Raw genomic sequence first — 21,639 nt, 5'->3', positions numbered from 1 at the left:
ATAAGAGAAGACTTTTGCCATGGTCACCCCTTTGACGCGAGTTCCCAGAGGGAACGGGCATCAGAGATATAGATGGATAGGTAGTATGCAAAAAACTATTGCAAACACTGTCGTGTTCACAAAGTTCAGCTGTCCATTCATATGGCTTTAATATAAACACTCATGGAATTTCTTTACATGCTTAGAGTTTTTAGCTAAGTACAGAAGATTTTTTCTCATTTAAAACAGCATCAGGAATCTTGCAAAACAAGTAACAGCCTAGCACCTAATAATTTTGCATGTGATATGGAAATAATATCAGTTTTAAAATAAAGCTGGATGTATTAGTGTAATATGAGAGAATATACAGTCCTATCCATAACACACTTCAACAAGCCATATAATAATCTTCAATGCATTCGTGTAACACTGAACAACATCCTGTACTGTATGTGAGTGATTATGTCCAGAAAGAAACAGATACTTTCTAACACATAAATGTGCTTAAGTTTTCAACTTATATGAAGAGTGCAATCATTATAGTGTTCATACAGCTAATCTATCCATGCATCCAGATTTAATACAAACAAACATGGCATCTTCTCAGAGGCTTTTTCTCCACCTGTTGAGTTTCTGGCTAAATACAGAAATTTTCTTGTTTAAGCTAGAATTCTGGCACTCCTAAAATGAGTAAAGCCCAGCACCTGCTAGTTTTGCCTGTAACCCAGAAAAACTGTCAGTCTTATCATTAAAACTATAAGACCTAATGATACATGACACAATAAAATTCTGTCCATAAAGCACTTTATTTTGCTATATGAAGGTGAATTCTAATCTATCTATCTATGATGCCCATTCCCTTTGGGACTTCCCTCAAGGGGGGTGACCATGTCAAAAGAGTCTTTATATAAAACTGGTGAACTCTAATGCTGCTTCTAAGCCTTTCAGTGCCTCACACATAAAAAGGCCCCAGACAGAGGGCACTCTAGTGACATGTTTCCAGAAGCTTCTAACTGATGTTCCTTATGACAACTTCTGCCTAATGTTCCAACTTACTACTTTCTACCTAATGCTCACATATAAAAATTTCTATCTACTTCTACCTGTTGCTCCTACTATTTTGCCAAAAGGCTGGGCTAGCACACAGCACTCACTACAGGAAAATCTAGTTACAAAGAATGAGCTGCATGAGTCAAGTGTTGTCAAGTGTTATGTTTGACAAGGAGAAACTGTGAGTACGTGGACAAAATGCCTGCAGTCCATGTGAGACTTAGCACAAAAAAAGTTACCTGGGTCATTGGAGTGCAACTTGACAACCACTGAAGTGTTGGCTCACCAAGTAACCATCACTAATCAAACTGATACCCAGAATAGTAGTACCAAAAATATACCTCCCAGATCAGTGGCTGCCTTCAACTCCTACCTACAAAGCAGTAAATTCTAATATACTCCAGTAACACACGAAACAACATACTGTACTAGTGGGGACCCATCTCTCAAACATTCTCTACTACCATATAGTTTCTTAAATCAATGTATGCTATCTGCATTAACCAAGTCCTCAGCCATTCTATTTCATTGATCACTAGTCATACTATAAAAAAGTTTTTTTTACTTCTTTTCTACTAAGCTTCTTGCTTAATTTCATATGTCCTCTGGTTGCTCTATCCTTACACCTTTAAAAGAACTGATCTCTGTTCATCATTGACCTGATTTAAAAACTTAGTGGCTATGATCAGGTCACACCTCACTCTTCCTTCTTCCAAGGTGGGCATATCTAAAGCCTTTAAACTTTCTAACTTTATTTTTATCATACTTGATCATCGTTTCCCAGATCAGCAAGGAAACAAACGAAACATGGCCAATCCACTCATATACACAAACATATATATATAAAAGCACATACATGTGCATTGATCTATTCTTATTTTATTTTGCTTTGTCGCTGTCTCCCGCATCTGCGAGGTAGCACAAGGAAACAGATGAAAGAAATGGCCCAACCCACCCCCACACACATGTATATACATACACGTCCACACATGCAAATATACATACCCATACATCTCAATGTACACATATATATACACACACAGACACATACATATATAACCATGCACACAATTCACACTGTCTGCCTTTATTCACTCCCATCGCCACCTCGCCACACATGAAATAACATCCCCCTCCCCCCTCATGTGTGCGAGATAGCGCTAGGAAAAGACAACAAAGGCCACATTCGTTCACACTCAGTCTTTAGCTGTCATGCAATAATGCACCGAAACCACAGCTCCCTTTCCACATCCAGGCCCCACACAACTTTCCATGGTTTACCCCAGACACTTCATATGCCCTGATTCAGTTTATTGACAGCACGTCGACCCCAGTATACCACATCGATCCAATTCACTCTATTCCTTGCCCGCCTTTCACCCTCCTGAATGTTCAGGCCCCGATCACACAAAATCTTTTTCACTCCATCTTTCCACCTCAAATTTGGTCTCCCATTTCTCGTTCCCTCCACCTCTGACACATATATCCTCTTGGTCAATCTTTCCTCACTCATTCTCTCCATGTGACCAAACCATTTCAAAACACCCTCTTCTGCTCTCTCAGCCACACTCTTTATATTTCCACACATCTCTCTTACCCTTACATTACTTACTCAATCAAACCACCTCACACCACACATTGTCCTCAAACATCTCATTTCCAGCACATCCACCCTCCTGTGCACAACTCTATCCATAGCCCATGCCTCACAACCATAGAACATTGTTGGAACCACTATTCCTTCAAACATACCCATTTTTGCTTTCCAAGATAATGTTCTCGACTTCCACACATTCTTCAAGGCTCCCAGGATTTTTGCCCCCTCCCCCACCCTATGATTCACTTCCGCTTCCATGGTTCCATCCGCTGCCAGATCCACTCCCAGATATCTAAAACACTTTACTTCCTCCAGTTTTTCTCCATTCAAACTTACCTCCCAATTGACTTGACCCTCAACACTACTGTACCTAACAACCTTGCTCTTATTCACATTTACTCTTAACTTTCTTCTTTCACACACTTTACCAAACTCAGTCACCGGCTTCTGCAGTTTCTCACATGAATCAGCCACCAGCGCTGTATCATCAGCGAAAACAACCGACTCACTTCCCAAGCTCTCTCATCCCCAACAGACATCATACTTGCCCCTCTTTCCAAAACTCTTGCATTTACCTCCCTAACAACCCCATCCATGAACAAATTAAACAACAATGGAGACATCACACACCCCTGCCGCAAACCTACATTCACTGAGAACCAATCACTTTCCTCTCTTCCTACACGTACACATGCCTTACATCTTCGATTAAAACTTTTCACTGCATCTAACAACTTGCCTCCCACACCATATATTCTTAATACCTTCCACAGAGCATCTCTATCAACTCTATCATATGCCTTCTCCAGATCCATAAATGCTACATACAAATCCATTTGCTTTTCTAAGTATTTCTCACATACATTCTTCAAAGCAAACACCTGATCCACACATCCTCTACCACTTCTGAAACCACACTGCTCTTCCCCAATCTCATGCTCTGTACATGCCTTCACCCTCTCAATCAATACCCTCCCATATAATTTACCAGGAATACTCAACAAACTTATACCTCTGTAATTTGAGCACTCACTCTTGTCCCTTTGCCTTTGTACAATGGCACTATGCACGCATTCCGCCAATCCTCAGGCACCTCACCATGAATCATACATACATCAAACAACCTTACCAACCAGTCAACAATACAGTCACCCCCTTTTTTAATAAATTCCACTGCAATATCATCCAAACCTGCTGCCTTGCAGGCTTTCATCTTCTGCAAAGCTTTTACTACCTCTTCTCTGTTTACCAAATCATTTTCCCTAACCCTCTCACTTTGCACACCACCTCGACCAAAACACCCTATATCTGCCACTCTATCATCAAACACATTCAACAAACCTTCAAAATACTCACTCCATCTCCTTCTCACATCACCACTACTTGTTATCACCTCCCCATTAGCCCAATTAACTGAAGTTCCCATTTGCTCCCTTGTCTTACGCACCTTATTTACCTCCTTCCAGAACATCTTTTTATTCTCCCTAAAATTTAATGATACTCTCTCACCCCAACTCTCATGTGCATATACATACATATACATATCAACATATACACATATACATATTTATTTATTTATTTTTTTTTTTTTCTTTTTGCTTTGTCGCAGACTCCCGCGTTTGCGAGGTAGCGCAAGGAAACAGACGAAAGAAATGGCCCAACCCACCCCCATACACATGTATATACATACGTCCACACATGCAAATATACATACCTACACAGCTTTCCATGATTTACCCCAGACGCTTCACGTGCCTTGATTCAATCCACTGACAGCACGTCAACCCCGGTATACCACATCGCTCCAATTCACTCTATTCCTTGCCCTCCTTTCACCCTCCTGCATGTTCAGGCCCCGATCACACAAAATCTTTTTCACTCCATCTTTCCACCTCAAATTTGGTCTCCCACTTCTCCTCGTTCCCTCCACCTCTGACACATATATCCTCTTGGTCAATCTTTCCTCACTCATTCTCTCCATGTGCCCAAACCATTTCAAAACACCCTCTTCTGCTCTCTCAACCACGCTCTTTTTATTTCCACACATCTCTTTTACCCTTACATTACTTACTCGATCAAACCACCTCAAATCACACATTGTCCTCATACATCTCATTTCCAGCACATCCACCCTCCTGCGCACAACTCTATCCATAGCCCACGCCTCGCAACCATACAACATTGTTGGAACCACTATTCCTTCAAACATACCCATTTTTGCTTTCCGAGATAATGTTCTCGACTTCCACACATTCTTCAAGGCTCCCAGAATTTTCGCCCCCTCCCCCACCCTATGATCCACTTCCGCTTCCATGGTTCCATCCGCTGCCAGATCCACTCCCAGATATCTAAAACACTTCACTTCCTACAGTTTTTCTCCATTCAAACTCACCCCCCAATTGACTTGACCCTCAACCCTACTGTACCTGATAACCTTGCTCTTATTCACATTTACTCTTAACTTTCTTCTTTCACACACTTTACCAAACTCAGTCACCAGCTTCTGCAGTTTCTCACATGAATCAGCCACCAGCGCTGTATCATCAGCGAACAACAACTGACTCACTTCCCAAGCTCTCTCATCCCCAACAGACTTCATACTTGCCCCTCTTTCCAAAACTCTTGCATTCACCTCCCTAACAACCCCATCCATAAACAAATTAAACAACCATGGAGACATCACACACCCCTGCCGCAAACCTACATTCACTGAGAACCAATCACTTTCCTCTCTTCCTATTAATTTATATTTATTTATTTATTTTTATTTTGCTTTGTCGCTGTCTCCCGCGATTGTGAGGTAGCGCAAGGAAACAGACGAAAGAAATGGCCCAACCCACCCCCACACACAATGTATACACACACACATCCACACACGCAAATATACATACCTATACATCTCAATGTACACATATATATACATATACAGACACATGCATATATACCCATGCACACAATTCACACTGTCTGCCCCCATTCACTCTCATCGCCACCTCGTCACACATGGAATACCTTCCCCCTCCCCCCCTCATGTGTGCGAGGTAGCACTAGGAAAAGACAACAAAGGCCCCATTCGTTCACACTCAGTCTCTAGCTGCCACGCGATAATGCCCGAAACCACAGCTCCCTTTCCACATCCAGGCCCCACACAACTTTCCATGATTTACCCCAGACGCTTCACATGCCCTGGTTCAATCCACTGACAGCACGTCAACCCTGGTATACCACATCGATCCAATTCACTCTATTCCTTGCCTGCCTTTCACCCTCCTGCATGTTCAGGCCCCGATCACACAAAATCTTTTTCACTCCATCTTTCCACCTCAAATTTGGTCTCCCACTTCTCCTCGTTCCCTCCACCTCTGACACATATATCCTCTTGGTCAATCTTTCCTCACTCATTCTCTCCATGTGCCCAAACCATTTCAAAACACCCTCTTCTGCTCTCTCAACCACGCTCTTTTTATTTCCACACATCTCTTTTACCCTTACATTACTTACTCGATCAAACCACCTCACATCACACATTGTCCTCATACATCTCATTTCCAGCACATCCACCCTCCATAGCCCACGCCTCGCAACCATACAACATTGTTGGAACCACTATTCCTTCAAACATACCCATTTTTGCTTTCCGAGATAATGTTTTCAACTTCCACACATTCTTCAAGGCTCCCAGGATTTTTGCCCCCTCCCCCACCCTATGATTCACTTCCGCTTCCATGGTTCCATCCACTGCCAGATCCACTCCCAGATATCTAAAACACTTTACTTCTTCCAGTTTTTCTCCATTCAAACTTACCTCCCAATTGACTTGACCCTCTACCCTACTGTACCTAATAACCTTGCTCTTATTCACATTTACTCAACTTTCTTCTTTCACACACTTTACCAAACTCAGTCACCGGCTTCTGCAGTTTCTCACATGAATCAGCCAACAGTGCTGTATCATCAGCGAACAACAACTGACTCACTTCCCAAGCTCTCTCATCCACAACAGACTTCATACTTGCCTCCTCTTTCCAAAACTCTTGCATTTACCTCCCTAACAACCCCATCCACAAACAAATTAAACAACAATGGAGACATCACACACCCCTGCCGCAAACCTACATTCACTGAGAACCAATCACTTTCCTCTTTTCCTACACGTACACATGCCTTACATCCTCGATAAAAACTTTTCACTGCTTCTAACAACTTGCCTCCCACACCATATATTCTTAATACCTTCCACAGGGCATCTCTATCAACTCTATCATATGCCTTCTCCAGATCCATAAATGCTACATACAAATCCATTTGCTTTTCTAAGTATTTCTCACATACATTCTTCAAAGCAAACACCTGATCCACACATCCTCTACCACTTCTGAAACCACACTGCTCTTCCCCAATCATATACATACAGATATATACATATATACACTCGTACATATTCATACTTGTTCGCCCTCATCTATTCCTGGTGCCAACCCACCCCACAGGAAACAGCACCGGCACCCCATGCTTCAGCGAGGCAGCACCAAGAAAAGACAAAAAAAGGCCACATTCACTCACATTCAGTCTCTAGCTGTCATGTGTAATGCACCAAAACTATAGCTCCCTATCCACATCCAGGCCCTACAGACCTTTCCATGGTTTACCCAACATGTTTCACATGCTCTGCTTCAGTCCACTGACAGCACATAAACCCGGTATACCACATTGTTCCAATTAACACTATTCCTTGCACGCCTCTCACCATCCTCTGTGTTCAGGCCCCAATCGCTCAAAATCTTTTTTACTCCACCTCCATTTAGGTCTCCTACTTCTTGTTCCCTCCACTTCTGACACATATATCCTCTTTTTCAACCATTCTTCCCTCATTCTCTCAATATGTCCAAACCATTTCAACACACCCTCTTATGCTCTCTCAACTGCACTCTTTTTATTACCACACATCTCTCTTACCCTTTCATTACTTACTCAATCAAACCACCTCACACCACATCTTGTCCTCAAACATTTCATTTCCAACACATCCACCCTCCTCCACACAACCCTATCTATAGCCCATGCCTTACAACTATATAATACTGTTGAAACTACTATTCCTTCAAACATACCCTTTTATGTCCTCCGATATAATGTTCTCTCTTTCCACACATTCCTCATTGCTCCCAGAACCTTCGCCCCTTCACCCACCCTGTGACTCACTTCTGCTTCCATGGTTCCATTCGATGTTAAATCCACTCCCAGATATTCAAAACACTTCACTTCCCCTAACATTTCTCTATTCAAACTTATATTCCAACTAACTTGTCCCTCAACCCTACTGAACCTAATAATCTTGCTCTTATTCACATTCATTCTTAACTTTCTCCTTTCACACACTTTCCAAACTCAGTCACCAACTTCTGCAGTTTCTCACTCGAATCAGCCACAAGTGCTGTATCATCAGTGACTCACTTCCCAGGCCCTCTCATCCCCAACAGACTGCATACTCGCCCCTCTCTCCAAAACTCTTGCAATTACCTCCCTAACAACCCCACCCATAAACAAATTAAACAACCATGGGGACATCACATACCCCTGCCACAGACAGACCTTCACTGGGAACCAATCGCTCTCCTCTCTCCCTATTCATACACATGCCTTACATCCTTGATAAAAACTTTTCATTGCTTTTAGCAGCTTACCTCCCACACCACATACTCTAACACCTTCCACAAAGCATCTCTATGAACCCTATTATATGCTTTCTCCAGATCTATATACGCTACATACAATTCCATCTGTTTTCCTAAATATTTCTCACACATTTTTCAGTGCAAACACACTGCTCCTTACCAATCTGATACTCTGTACATACCTTCATCCTCTAAATCAATACCCATCCATACAATTTTCCAGTAATACTCAACAAACTTATGCCTCTGTAGTTTGAACACTCACCTTTATTTCCTTTGCCTTTGTACAATGGCACTATACATGCATTCCGCCAATCCTCACGCACTTCACCATGGTCCAAACATACACTGAATATCCTTACCAAACAATCAACAACACAATCATCCCTTCTCAATAAATTCCACTGCATTACCATCCAAACCCACTGCCTTGCCAGATTTCATCTTCCGCAAGGCTTTCACTACCTCTTCTCTTAACCAAAGCATTCTCCCTAACCCTCTCACTTCGCACACCATCCCAAACAAAACATCCTACACCTGCCACTCTATCATCAAACACAATCAACAAACCTTCAAAATACTCACTCCATTTCCTTCTCACTTCATCACTACCTGTTATCACTTCCTTCCTTGCTCCCTTCACCGATGTTCCCATTTGTTCTCTTATCTTATGCATATTGTTTACCTCCATCCAAAACATCTCATTATTCTTCCTAAAGTTTAATTATACTCTCTCATCCCACCTCTCGTTTGCCCTTTTTTTCAATCCTTGCACCCTTCTCTTGACCTCCGGGCACGTTCTTTCATACCTCTACCAGTCATTTATCCTCCTTCCTTGTAAGTATCGTCCAAACACCTCAACCCTACTGAACCTAATAATCTTGCTCTTATTCACATTCATTCTCAACTTTCTCCTTTCATACACTTTCCAAACTCAGTCACCAATTTCTGCAGTTTCTCACTCGAATCAGCCACAAGTGCTGAATCATCAGTGACTCATTTCCCAGGCCCTCTCATCCCCAACAGACTGCACACTCGCCCCTCTCTCCAAAACTCTTGCAATTACCTCCCTAACAACCCCACCCATAAACAAATTAAACAACCATGGGGACATCACATACCCCTGCCACAGACAGACCTTCACTGGGAACCAATCGCTCACCTCTCTCCCTATTCGTACACATGCCTTACATCCTTGACAAAAACTTTTTATTGCTTTTAGCAGCTTACCTCCCACACCATATACTCTAACACCTTCCACAAAGCATCTCTATGAACCCTATTATATGCTTTTTCCAGATCTATACACGCTACATACAATTCCATCTGTTTTTCTAAATATTTCTCACACATTTTTCAGTGCAAACACACTGCTCCTTACCAATCTGATACTCTGTACATACCTTCATCCTCTAAATCAATACCCACCCATACAATTTTCCAGTAATACTCAACAAACTTATGCCTCTGTAGTTTGAACACTCACCTTTATTTCCTATGCCTTTGTACAATGGCACTATACATGCATTCCGCCAATCCTCACGCACTTCACCATGATCCATACATACACTGAATATCCTTACCAAACAATCAACAACGCAATCATCCCTTCTCAATAAATTCCACTGCATTACAATCCAAACCCACTGCCTTGCCAGATTTCATCTTCCGCAAGCTTTCACTACCTCTTCTCTTAACCAAAGCATTCTCCCTAACCCTCTCACTTCGCACACCATCCCAAACAAAACATCCTACACCTGCCACTCTATCATCAAACACAATCAACAAACCTTCAAAATACTCACTCCATTTCCTTCTCACTTCATCACTACCTGTTATCACTTCCTTCCTTGCTCCCTTCACTGATGTTCCCATTTGTTCTCTTATCTTATGCACATTGTTTACCTCCATCCAAAACATCTCATTATTCTTCCTAAAGTTTAATTATACTCTCTCACCCCACCTCTCGTTTGCCCTTTTTTTCAATCCATGCACCCTTCTCTTGACCTCCGGGCACGTTTTCATACCTCTACCAGTCATTTATCCTCCTTCCTTGTAAGTATAGTCCAAACACCTCTCTTTTCTCTTTCACAAACCACTTCACTCACCAAAACTTAGATCTCTTAATTCTGTTACTGCCTTTGTTACCTTCATCCAAACACTCTCTATATGGGAAATGACATGCCCAGAAATACTGATAAAAAATGGGAATTTTCTCCCGTGAACATAAATAAAAATGCTCACATTTTTATGCTACACATGATCTTTATGTTACATATTAAGGGAAATGCTGTAGCATATCCATGGAGTGCATCCCTCCATGCATCCAGATTCAGCGTAAGCAAACATCATCACAGGTCAGAGTTCCTATGCTCATCTCTGCCTTCTTCTATTCAGTAAATATTGTGATAAAGTATTTCCTACAATTGGAAAAACTTAAAACAACTTCATCTGTCTTACAGCTACAGGTTGAGGATCCTTTATCCGAAATGCATGGAACCAGAAGTGCTTCAGATTTTGAATTTCTTCAGATTTTGGAATATCTATGTATGCATAATGAGTTTTGTAAAACAGGATGGTATGAAAACAAATGGGTCAGAGTTGAAACATACCTCAACATTTCAAACGTGCAACGGTCTTCCTCAGGAGATACTGATTCCAACATTTGGCGGGAATGTGTTACCTAGCAAATGAAGGTCACCTGGTCAGATGCCTTGGCATTGTCAGTCTCTGATTGGATCACTTGTCCTGCTACCTCCAAATGTTCACAGTGATCTCCACTGCCTGATGCAACCAGCAGATGAACCCAGACATTGTGTTAATGTTGTCTTTGTTAGGAACATACACTGCTTCTCATGTCTTTCTTATTTGTTTGCTAAGGCCCTTGTGCAGTATTCTTGCCTTGTTCCATTGCACGGATTTGCAGCGACGAGTTCCACTCTATTCACACAAGGTCTGGTTTCATCTGCTGGTCGCATCAGGGAGCAGAGTTCACTTTGACAGGGTGGAGGCAGAAAAGACAAGCGATCCAATCAGAAAGCTACATGCCAAGACATCCAATTGGGTGACCATCATTTTCTGGGAACATAGTCCTGCTGAATGCTGGAATCAGTATCTCCTGAGGAAGATCGTTGAATGGTCAAAACCTGTTGTTTCCATATCATCTTGTTTTCCACATTTGTCATGAAGGATAAAAGATAATGAGATATCTGGGGATGGGACCCAAGTCTAAACACAAAATCCATTTATATTTCATATACACCTTATACACAGAGCCTGAAGGTAATCTATACAATATCTTTTATAATTTTGCACGAGAAACAAAGTTTGTGTAACAGTGAACCATCAGAAAGCTAAGGTGACAACCTCAACTTTTAAATGGCCTTTTCAAATGTTTACTCCAGAATTATCTGCCTCACTAACGATGGTTTTTGTCTTAGAAGTCTCTCTTTTGATTTTATTAACTGGCATGATTTCTTGTTCTATTATGAATGTATCATGCTCTAGTCCTTCAATAAATCCATCATACAATTTTACCATTTCGTCTATAGGCACTTTTCTGTAGCATTAACTAAGTCATCTTCAACATCTCTTATCAAGATCACCTTGATTCAAAACCATTTCAGCTATTTCACTATTGGTCACTGAATCAACAACTGGAGCCTCATTATCTATAGGCCTTTTTGACATTTTCAAGAATATCTTTGTAACACAGAGCAGAGAATAAGCAAAAAACACAGTGAGTAATGCACATAGGTCTGGCGGTGATGATGGGTTTTAACAAACTGTCGCCAACGGAGCATCGGAGCCCAGCATGGGCAAGTGAGGTCACGTGTGGAATTTTCCACTTGCAATGTCATGTCGCCACTCAAAAAGTTTCAGATTTTGAAGCATTTCAGATTTCAGATTTTCTGATTAGGGATGCTCAACATATATTACAAAAAATAGTTATCTTCAGCCTAAATATTTCTAACCCTGCTCCTGTGAATCCTACATCATCAAAGTGTGAGGATATGTAAAGAATGAAGAATGTTATGAGAACATGTGATTGCCATAGAATCATTATCAACATCATTATAATGTAAACTCCAAGTACACCTTCAGGGGTTCCTGCAACTTCAAAAGTGCACTAAAAACAAAAGTTAGAAAAGAATGGATTCCTTTGAAGTAAGAAGTTCTTTGACAAAATTGTATTTCAAAGATACAACCTCGTTGAAAGTGACTCTTCAAACATGGTGTAGTCAAATGCTGGCAGAGTTTACTAATGCCAGTATTGTACAAAAAAATATCTAAATGCAAGAATATCAAATTACAAAGTAACAAAAAAGAGATCAGCCTATATAAAATCTTTATATCTTACAGCAATACTCTTGACTGCCTTTTCCCAAATTAATAACGTAGGGCAAGGAAGAGACAAAGAAAGGCCACATCTGCTCATATTCATTCTCCACTATAAACATACTAACATAAAAATATCAAGGTAAAGTTAAAACCAATGTACAATAGACTACTTACGCAAGTAAGAATCTCCATCAGGATTGGGGTGTAATTGATGAAGAACTGGGAGAACTGGTGGTTGGTGCTGTTGCAGGAAATGCACGACCATCAGTGGGAACACATGAGGGGGAAGAGTTCCTCGGGACTGATCATCTATCTGGCAAAGCTGCATGCAAAATCTGTGAGACTTCATACTCAGTAACTGACATTTTTTTCATCATACTAGATCAGTTGGTACTACATCAGGTGGATTCTGTCACCAAAAGAAGCAAAGTTGTAAAGGAAGCCTCTTTCTAAAATATCATTCTTTACCTTAATCATATTCATAACAAAGAACATTTGGTGATCTGCCAAACATTCTCAAATTCCATATTGGCCTTCAAGGACTATTATTGTCTCTTGCCTCTAACTCCTATGTATTCCACTGCTCTTTTCCTTAATCACCTATCATAAGTTTCATTTCTTCAGTCAATTTCACAGACTAAAGGAAAGTCTCTCACACACTATAGAATTCTACACTTTCTTCTAAACATTGTTTCCCAAATTTACCTACCTGCCATTGGCCCTTACTTGTGCTATTAGTTATCCTTTTTCGTTACATTATTTCAGATCTCAAACTTGTTCACACATGCTGGAGAAACACTTATTCTATTAAAGCATTCTCATTTCTAGTACAAGCAAGGTGATAGTTTGACGTAGGTGACAAAGTAAAATACATATTCTTTCCATATTTGTTTTTTAAAAATTGCTACTTAGTCACTGTCACTAGCATATGGGTGGAGAAGACAGATAAGAAACATTATGGGAAGTCTTAAATTCCCTTACCATTTGAATGCAGGATGTAACCCACATGATAAATACTAAACACAGACACGGGTATATTTATTCATTTATTTATAAATAAATATATATTCATTCATTCATTATGCTTAGTCACTGTCTCCCATGTTAGAGAGGTAACGCAAGGAAACAGACAAAAGAATGGCCCAACACACCCTCATAGACATGTATATACATAAACACCCACACATGCACATATATATTTTCATACATTTCAACATATACATACATATACATACACACACATGTACATATATACACATGTATATATTCATACGTGCTGCCTTCATCCATTCCCATTGCCATCCCTCCAAACATGAAATGTCACCCTCCTCCCCCTGCACTCACACAAGGTAGCACTAGGAAAAGACAACAAAGTCCACATTCATTCACACTCAGTCTCTAGCTCTCATGTGTAATGCACTGAAACCACAGCTCCCTTTCCAACATCTAGGACCCACAAAACTTTCCATGGTTTACCCCAGACACTTAACATGCCCTGGTTCAAACCATTGACAGAACGTCCACCCCAGTATACCACATCTTTCCAATTCACTCTATTCCTTGCATGCCTTTCACCCTCCTGTACGTTCAGGTCCCAATCACTCATAATCTTTTTCACTTCATCCTTTCACCTCCAATTTGGTCTCCAGCTTCTCCTTCTTCCCTCCACCCATGACACATACATTCTCCTTCTCAATCTTTCCTCCCTCATTATCTCCATGTGTCCAAACCATTTCAACACACCCTCTTCTGCTCTCTCAACCACAATCTTTTCTTTACCACACACCTCCCTTACCCTTTCATTACTTATTTGATCAAACCACCTTACACCGCATGCTGTACTCACACATTTCATTTCCAACAAATCCACCCTCCTCCGCACAACCCTATCTATAGCCCATGTCTCGCAACCATATACCATTGCTGGAATCACTATTTCTTCAAACACCCATTTTTGCTCTCCATGATAACGTTCTCCCCTTCCACACATTCGTCAACACTCCCAGAACCCTCCCATACCCTATGACTCACTACCGCTTCCATGGTTCCATCTACTGCTAAGTCCACTTCCAGATATCTAAAACACTTCACTTCCTCTAGATTTCTCCATTAAAACTTACTTCCCAATTAACTTGTCCCTCAACCCTACTGAACCTCATAATCTTACTCTTATTCACATTTACTCTCAACTTCCTTCTTTTACACACTTTAGGGAAGCAGTGATGGCTTGCGCAAAAGATGCCTGTGGAATGAGAAAGATGGGAGGTGGGCAGATTAGAAAGGGTAGCGAGTGGTGGGATGACAAAGTAAGATTGTTAGTGAAAGAGAAGAGAGAGGCGTTTGGACGATTTTTGCAGGGAAATAGTGCACATGACTGGGAGATGTATAAAAGAAAGCAGCAGGAGGTCAAGAGAAAGATGCAAGAGGTGAAAAAAGGGTAAATGAGAGTTGGGGAGAGAGAATATCATTAAATTTGAGGGAGGCGTGGGCTATAGATAGAGTTGTGCAGAGGAGGGTGGATGTGCTGGAAATGAGATGTTTGAGGACAATATGTGGTGTGAGGTGTTTTGATCGAGTAAGTAATGAAAAGGTAAGAGATATGTGTGGTAATAAAAAGAGTGTGGTTGAGAGAGCAGAAGAGGGTGTTTTGAAATGGTTTGGTCACATGGAGAGAATGAGTGAGGAAAGACTGAGAAAGAGGATACATATGTCAGAGGTGGAGGGAACGAGAAGAAGTGGGAGACCAAATTGGAGGTGGAAGGATGGAGTGAAAAAGATTTTGAGTGATTGGGGCCTGAACATGCAGGAGGGTGAAAGACATGCAAGGAAAAAAGTGAATTGGAACGATGTGGTATACCGGCGTCGACGTGCTGTCAATGGATTGAACCAGGGCATGTGAAGCATCTGGGGTAAATCATGGAAAGTTCTGTGGGGCCTGAATATGGAAAGGGAGCTGTGGTTTCAGTGCATTATACATGACAGATAGAGACTGAGTGTGAACAAATGTGGCCTCTGTTGTCTTTTCCTAGCGCTACCTCGCACACATGTGGGGGGAGGGGGTTGTTATTTCATGTGTGGCGGGGTGGCGACGGGAATGAATAAGGGCAAACAGTATGAATTATGTTCATGTGTATATATGTATATACCTGTGTGTGTATATATATATGTATATGTTGAGATGTATAGGTATGTATATGTGCGTGTGTAGATGTGTATGCATATACATGTGTATGTGGGCGGGTTGGGCCATTCTTTCGTCTGTTTCCTTGCGCTATCTCGCTAACAGGGAGACAGCGACAAAGTATAATAAAAATCGATAAAAAAAGATGCTTTGGAAGGAGGTAAATAAAGTATGCAAGACAAGAGAACAAATGGGAACATCGGTGAAGGAGGTTAATGGGGAGGTAATAACAAGTAGTGGTGAAGTGAGATGGAGTGAATATTTTGAAGGTTTGTTGAATGTGTTTGATGACAGTGGCAGACATAGGGAGTTCTGGTTGAGGTATTGCAGTGGAATTTATCAAAAAAAAGGAAGTGACTTGTTGACTGGATGGTCAGGATATTCAATGTATGCATGGTTTATGGTAAAGTGCCTGAGGATTGGCAGAATGCATGCATAGTGCCATTGTACAAAGGCAAAGGGGATAAGAGAGTGCTCAAATTACAGAGGTATAAGTTTTTTCCTGGGAAATTATATGGGAGGGTATTGATGAGAGGATGAAGGCATGTACAGAGCATCAGATTGGGGAAGAGCAGTGCGGTTTCAGAAGTGGTTAAGGATGTGCGGATCAGGTACTTGCTTTGAAGAATGTATGTAAGAAATACTTAGAAAAACAGATGGATCTGTATGTAGCAATTATGGATCTAGAGAAGGCATATGATTGAGTTGATAGAGATGCTTTGTGGAAGGTATTAAGAGTGTGTGGTGTGGGAGGCAAGTTGCTAGAAGCAGCGAATAGTCTTTACCAAGGATGTAATGCATGTATGTATACAAGTAGGGAGAGAGGAAAGTGATTGGTTCCCAGTGAATGTCAGTTTGCGGCAGGGCTGCATAATGTCTCCATGATTTTTTTAATTTGTCTATGGATGGGGTATTAGGGAGGTAAATGCAAGAGTTTCACAGAGAAGGGCAAGTATGCAGTCTGTTGTGGATGAGAGGGCTTGGGAAGTTAGTCAGTTGTTGTTCGCTGATGATACAGCGCTGGTGGCTGATTCGGGTGAGAAACCGCAGAAGTTGGTGACTGAGTTTGGTAAAGTGTGTGAAAGAAGAAAGCTGAGAGTCAATGTGAATAAGAGTAAGGTTATCAGGTTCAGCAGGGTTGAGGGACAAGTTAATTGAAAGGTAAGTTCGAATGGAGAAAAACTGAAGGAAGTAAAGTGTTTTACATACCCTGGGGGTGGATTTGGCAGCAGATGGAACCATGGAAGTGGAAGCGAGTAACAGGGTGGGGGAGGGAGCGAAGGTTCAGGGAGCGTTGAAGAGTGTGTAGAAGGCGAGAACATTATCTCCAAAAGCAAAAATGGGTATGTTTGAAGGAATAGTGGTTCCAACAACGTTATATGGTTGCAAGGCATGGGCTATAAATAGGGTTGTGCAGAGGAGGGTAGATGTGTTGGAAATGAGATGTTTGAGGACAATATGTGGTGTGGGGTGGTTTGATCAAGTAAGTAATGAAAGGGTAAGGGAAATGTGTGATAATAAAAAGAGTGTGGTTGAGAGAGCGGAAGAGGATGTATTGAAATGGTTTGATCACATGGAGAGAATGAGTGAGAAAAGATTGACAAAGAGGATATATGTGCCAGAGGTGGAGGGAACAAGGAGAAGTGGGAGACCAAACTGGAGGTGGAAGGATGGAGTGAAAAAGATTTTGAGCAATCAGGGCCTGAACATACAGGAGGGTGAAAGGCATGCAAGGAATAGACTGGATTGGAATGATGTGGTATACCGGGGTTGACGTGCTGTCAATGGATTGAACCAGGGAATGTAAAGCGTCTGGGATAACCATGGAAGGTTATGTGGGGCCTAGATGTGGAAAGGGAGCAGTGGTTTCGGTACAGTACACATGACAGCTAGAGACTCAGTGTGAACGAATGTGGCCTTTGTTGTCTTTCCCTCGCACTACCTCGCATGCGCTGGGGGAGGAGGGGTGCCATTTCATGCGTGGCGGGGTGGCGACAGGAATGGATGAAGGTAGCAAGTATGAATATGTACATGTGCATATATGTATATGTCTGTGTATGTATATGTACGTATACGTTGAAATGTATAGATATGTATATGGGCGCGTGTGGGTGTTTATGTATATCCATATGTATGTGGGTGGGCCATCCTTTCATCTGTTTCCTTGCACTGGCGGAATGCTTGCATAGTGCCACTGCACAAAGACAGAGGGGATGAGAGTGAGTGCTCAAATTACAGAGGTATAAGTTTGTTCAGTATTCCTGGGAAATTATATGGGAGGGTATTGATTGAGAGGGTGAAGGCATGTACAGAGCATGAGATTGGAGAAGAGCAGTGTGGTTTCAGAAGTGGTAGAGGAAGTGTGCATCAGGTGTTTGTTTTGAAGAATGTATGTGAGAAATACTTAGAAAAGCAAATGGATTTGTATGTAGCATTTATGGATCTGGAGAAGGTATATGATAAGAGTTGATAGAGATGCTCTGTGGAAGGTATTAAGAATATATGGTGTGGGAGGTAAGTTGTTAGAAGCAGTGAAAAATTTTTACCAAGGATGTAAGGCATGTGTACGTGTAGGAAGAGAGGAAAGTGATTGGTTCTCAATGAATGTTGGTTTGCGGCAGGGGTGCGTGATGTCTCCATGGTTGTTTAATTTGTTTATGGATAGGGTTGTTAGGGAGGTGAATGCAAGAGTTTTGGAAAGAGGGGCAAGTATGCAGTCTGTTATGGAGGAAAGAGCTTGGGAAGTGAGTCAGTTGTTGTTCCCTTAAGATACAGTGCTGGAGGCTGATTCGGGTGAGAAACTGCAGAAGCTGGTGACTGAGTTTGGGAAAGTGTGTGAAAGAAGAAAGTTGAGAGTAAATGTGAATAAGAGCAAGGTTCTCAGGTACAGTAGGGTTGAGGGACAAGTCAATTGGGAGGTAAGTTTGAATGGAGAAAAACTGGAGGAAGTGAAGTGTTTTAGATATTTGGGAGTGGATTTGGCAGCGGATGTAACCATGGAAGCGGAAGTGAATCATAGGGTAGGGGAGGGGACAAAAGTTCTGGGAGCGTTGAAGAATATGTGGAAGTCGACAACATTATCTCGGAAAGCAAAAATGGGTATGTTTGAAGGAATAGTGGTTCCAACAATGTTATATGGTCGCAAGGCATGGGCTATAGATAGAGTTGTGCGGAAGAGGGTGGATGTGCTGGAAATGAGATGTTTGAGGACATTATGTGGTGTGAGGTGGTTTAATCGAGTAAGTAATAATAGGGTAAGAGAGATGTGTGGTAATAAAAAAGAGTGTGGTTGAGAGAGCAGAAAAGGGTGTTTTGAAATGGTTTGGTCATATGGAGAGAATAAGTGAGGAAAGACTGATCATAAGGATATATGTGTCAGAGGTGGAGGGAACGAGGAGAAGTGGGAGACCAAACTGGAGGTGGAAAGATGGAGTGAAAAAGATTTTGAGTGATCGGGGCCTGAACATGCAGGAGGTTGAAAGGCATGCAAGGAATAGAGTGAATTGGAACGATGTGGTATACCGGGGTCGACGTGCTGTCAATGGAATGAACCAGGGCATGTGAAGCGTCTGGGGTAAACCATGGAAAGTTGTGTGGGGCCTGGATGTGGAAAGGGAGCTGTGGTTTCGGTGCATTATTACATGACAGCTAGAGACTGAGTGTGAACGAATGTGGCCTTTGTTGTCTTTTCCTAGCGCTACCTCGCGCACATGCGGGGGAGGGGGTTGTCATTTCATGTGTGGCGGGGTGGCAATGGGAATGAGTAGAGGCGAACAGTATGAATTGTGTATATATGTATATGTCTGTGTGTGTATATATATGTATATGTTGAGATGTATAGGTATGTATATTTGTATGTGTGGATGTGTATGTATATACATGTGTATGTGGGTGGGTTGGGCCATTTTTTCATCTGTTTCCTTGCACTACCTCACTGATGCAGGAGACAGCGACAAAGTAAAATAAATAAAAAAAAAATAATAATAATGGTCTCTATTCCATAAGGTTAAAGACTATAAAAAGACAATAGTCCAAGAGAATTATTTCACCAGTCACACACCAAAAAAAATCCCCTACCTGGGCCCAGTATCTGAAAGCCACGCCTAAGATTGGGACCCGAGAATCAAAGGAGGCATAATCAGCCAATAGCTGGTTAGTATACTTGGAAGATGTGCTGTTTGCTCCTACTACCATACGTAGACTGGTCTTGTCATGAGTGAAAGACATGGTCGGAAATGAAGACGAAAGGTCATCTATGACATCTCTGTGGAGGAAAATTTTATTTCCATGAGAAATATATCATTGTGCCAGAAATGCTTTTATGAAATCAACAAAAAATCATCGACATAGTTTTACAAAATTAAATCCATGTAGGTGACCATGCACATAAGAAGAGGCTTGTTCCTCTGCCATAAGTGATGTGTGATCACATGAGGTGAGTTAATAACAGCTGACTATTTCAGAATTACAAAACTGAACAAATATATTTTACCTTAGAAGCAATACAGACCTCATGATGGACTTGTTTCAAAACAGGTAAGACTTTTTAATACAATACCAAGACGTGAGCTAAAATGGCTGAACATCAGGGTTCATTGAAGGTAAGCATAACAGACAATCACATTGAAGCCTTCAATCTAAAAATTCTTACTGAAAAATGATGATAATCAAGTAGTCACTGACAAAGCAAAATAAATACTGACAGATATAAAAGTATGTCTTATTTCAATACTAAACTGATATCAATTTGTTTCAAGTTTTCATTTAATGACATTTGCCATGAAAATTTTGAAATAAAATATGAATGCACTACAAAACGGCAGCTTTCTTGGTTGGTAAAGATTAATTCAAAAACATCAGTCAGCATATATTTAAGCTCACCAACAAAAATTACGTAAGTATCATACACAGGATGAGCTGAAAATATATTAATTTTGCTTTGCTGCTGTCTCCCGCGTTAGGGAGGTAGCGCAGGGAAACAGACGAAAGAATGGCCCAACCCACCCACACACACACATGTATATACATACACGTCTACACACACAAATATACATACCTATACATCTCAATGTATTTTTTTTTTTTTTTATACTTTGTCGCTGTCTCCCGCGTTTGCGAGGTAGCGCAAGGAAACAGACGAAAGAAATGGCCCAACCCCCCCATACACATGTATATACATACGTCCACACACGCAATATACATACCTACACAGCTTTCCATGGTTTAGCCCAGACGCTTCACATGCCTTGATTCAATCCACTGACAGCATGTCACCCCGGTATACCACATCGCTCCAATTCACTCTACCCCTTGCCCTCCTTTCACCCTCCTGCATGTTCAGGCCCCGATCACACAAAATCTTTTTCAATCCATCTTTCCACCTCCAATTTGGTCTCCCTCTTCTCCTTGCTCCCTCCACCTCCGACACATATATCCTCTTGGTCAATCTTTCCTCACTCATCCTCTCCATGTGCCCAAACCACTTCAAAACACCCTCTTCTGCTCTCTCAACCACGCTCTTTTTATTTCCACACATCTCTCTTACCCTTACGTTACTCACTCGATCAAACCACCTCACACCACACATTGTCCTCAAACATCTCATTTCCAGCACATCCATCCTCCTGCGCACAACTCTATCCATAGCCCACGCCTCGCAACCATACAACATTGTTGGAACCACTATTCCTTCAAACATACCCATTTTTGCTTTCCGAGGTAATGTTCTCGACTTCCACACATTCTTCAAGGCCCCCAGAATTTTAGCCCCCTCCCCCACCCTATGATCCACTTCCGCTTCCATGGTTCCATCCGCT

The 21,639-nt window shown here is 41.5% G+C and overlaps 1 protein-coding gene across 5 annotated transcripts in view; it reads right to left on the bottom strand.

Annotated features, from left to right (window-relative positions):
* Window positions 1-21,639, bottom strand: part of LOC139760116 (terminal uridylyltransferase 7-like) — a 303,262-nt gene that overhangs the window by 194,961 nt on the left and 86,662 nt on the right. For all 5 annotated transcript variants that reach the window (XM_071682971.1, XM_071682991.1, XM_071683010.1 and 2 more), the window contains 2 exons: window positions 19,901-20,087; window positions 12,817-12,964 (listed from right to left, as the gene is read on the bottom strand). In XM_071682971.1, coding sequence (XP_071539072.1) covers window positions 12,817-12,964; window positions 19,901-20,087 — 335 coding nt within the window. The remainder of the gene's footprint in view (window positions 1-12,816; window positions 12,965-19,900; window positions 20,088-21,639) is intronic.

The sequence above is a fragment of the Panulirus ornatus genome, chromosome 3, assembly GCF_036320965.1.
Source record: "Panulirus ornatus isolate Po-2019 chromosome 3, ASM3632096v1, whole genome shotgun sequence".
Classification (NCBI taxonomy): domain Eukaryota; kingdom Metazoa; phylum Arthropoda; class Malacostraca; order Decapoda; family Palinuridae; genus Panulirus; species Panulirus ornatus.
This window is presented reverse-complemented; position numbering and strand designations above follow the sequence as displayed.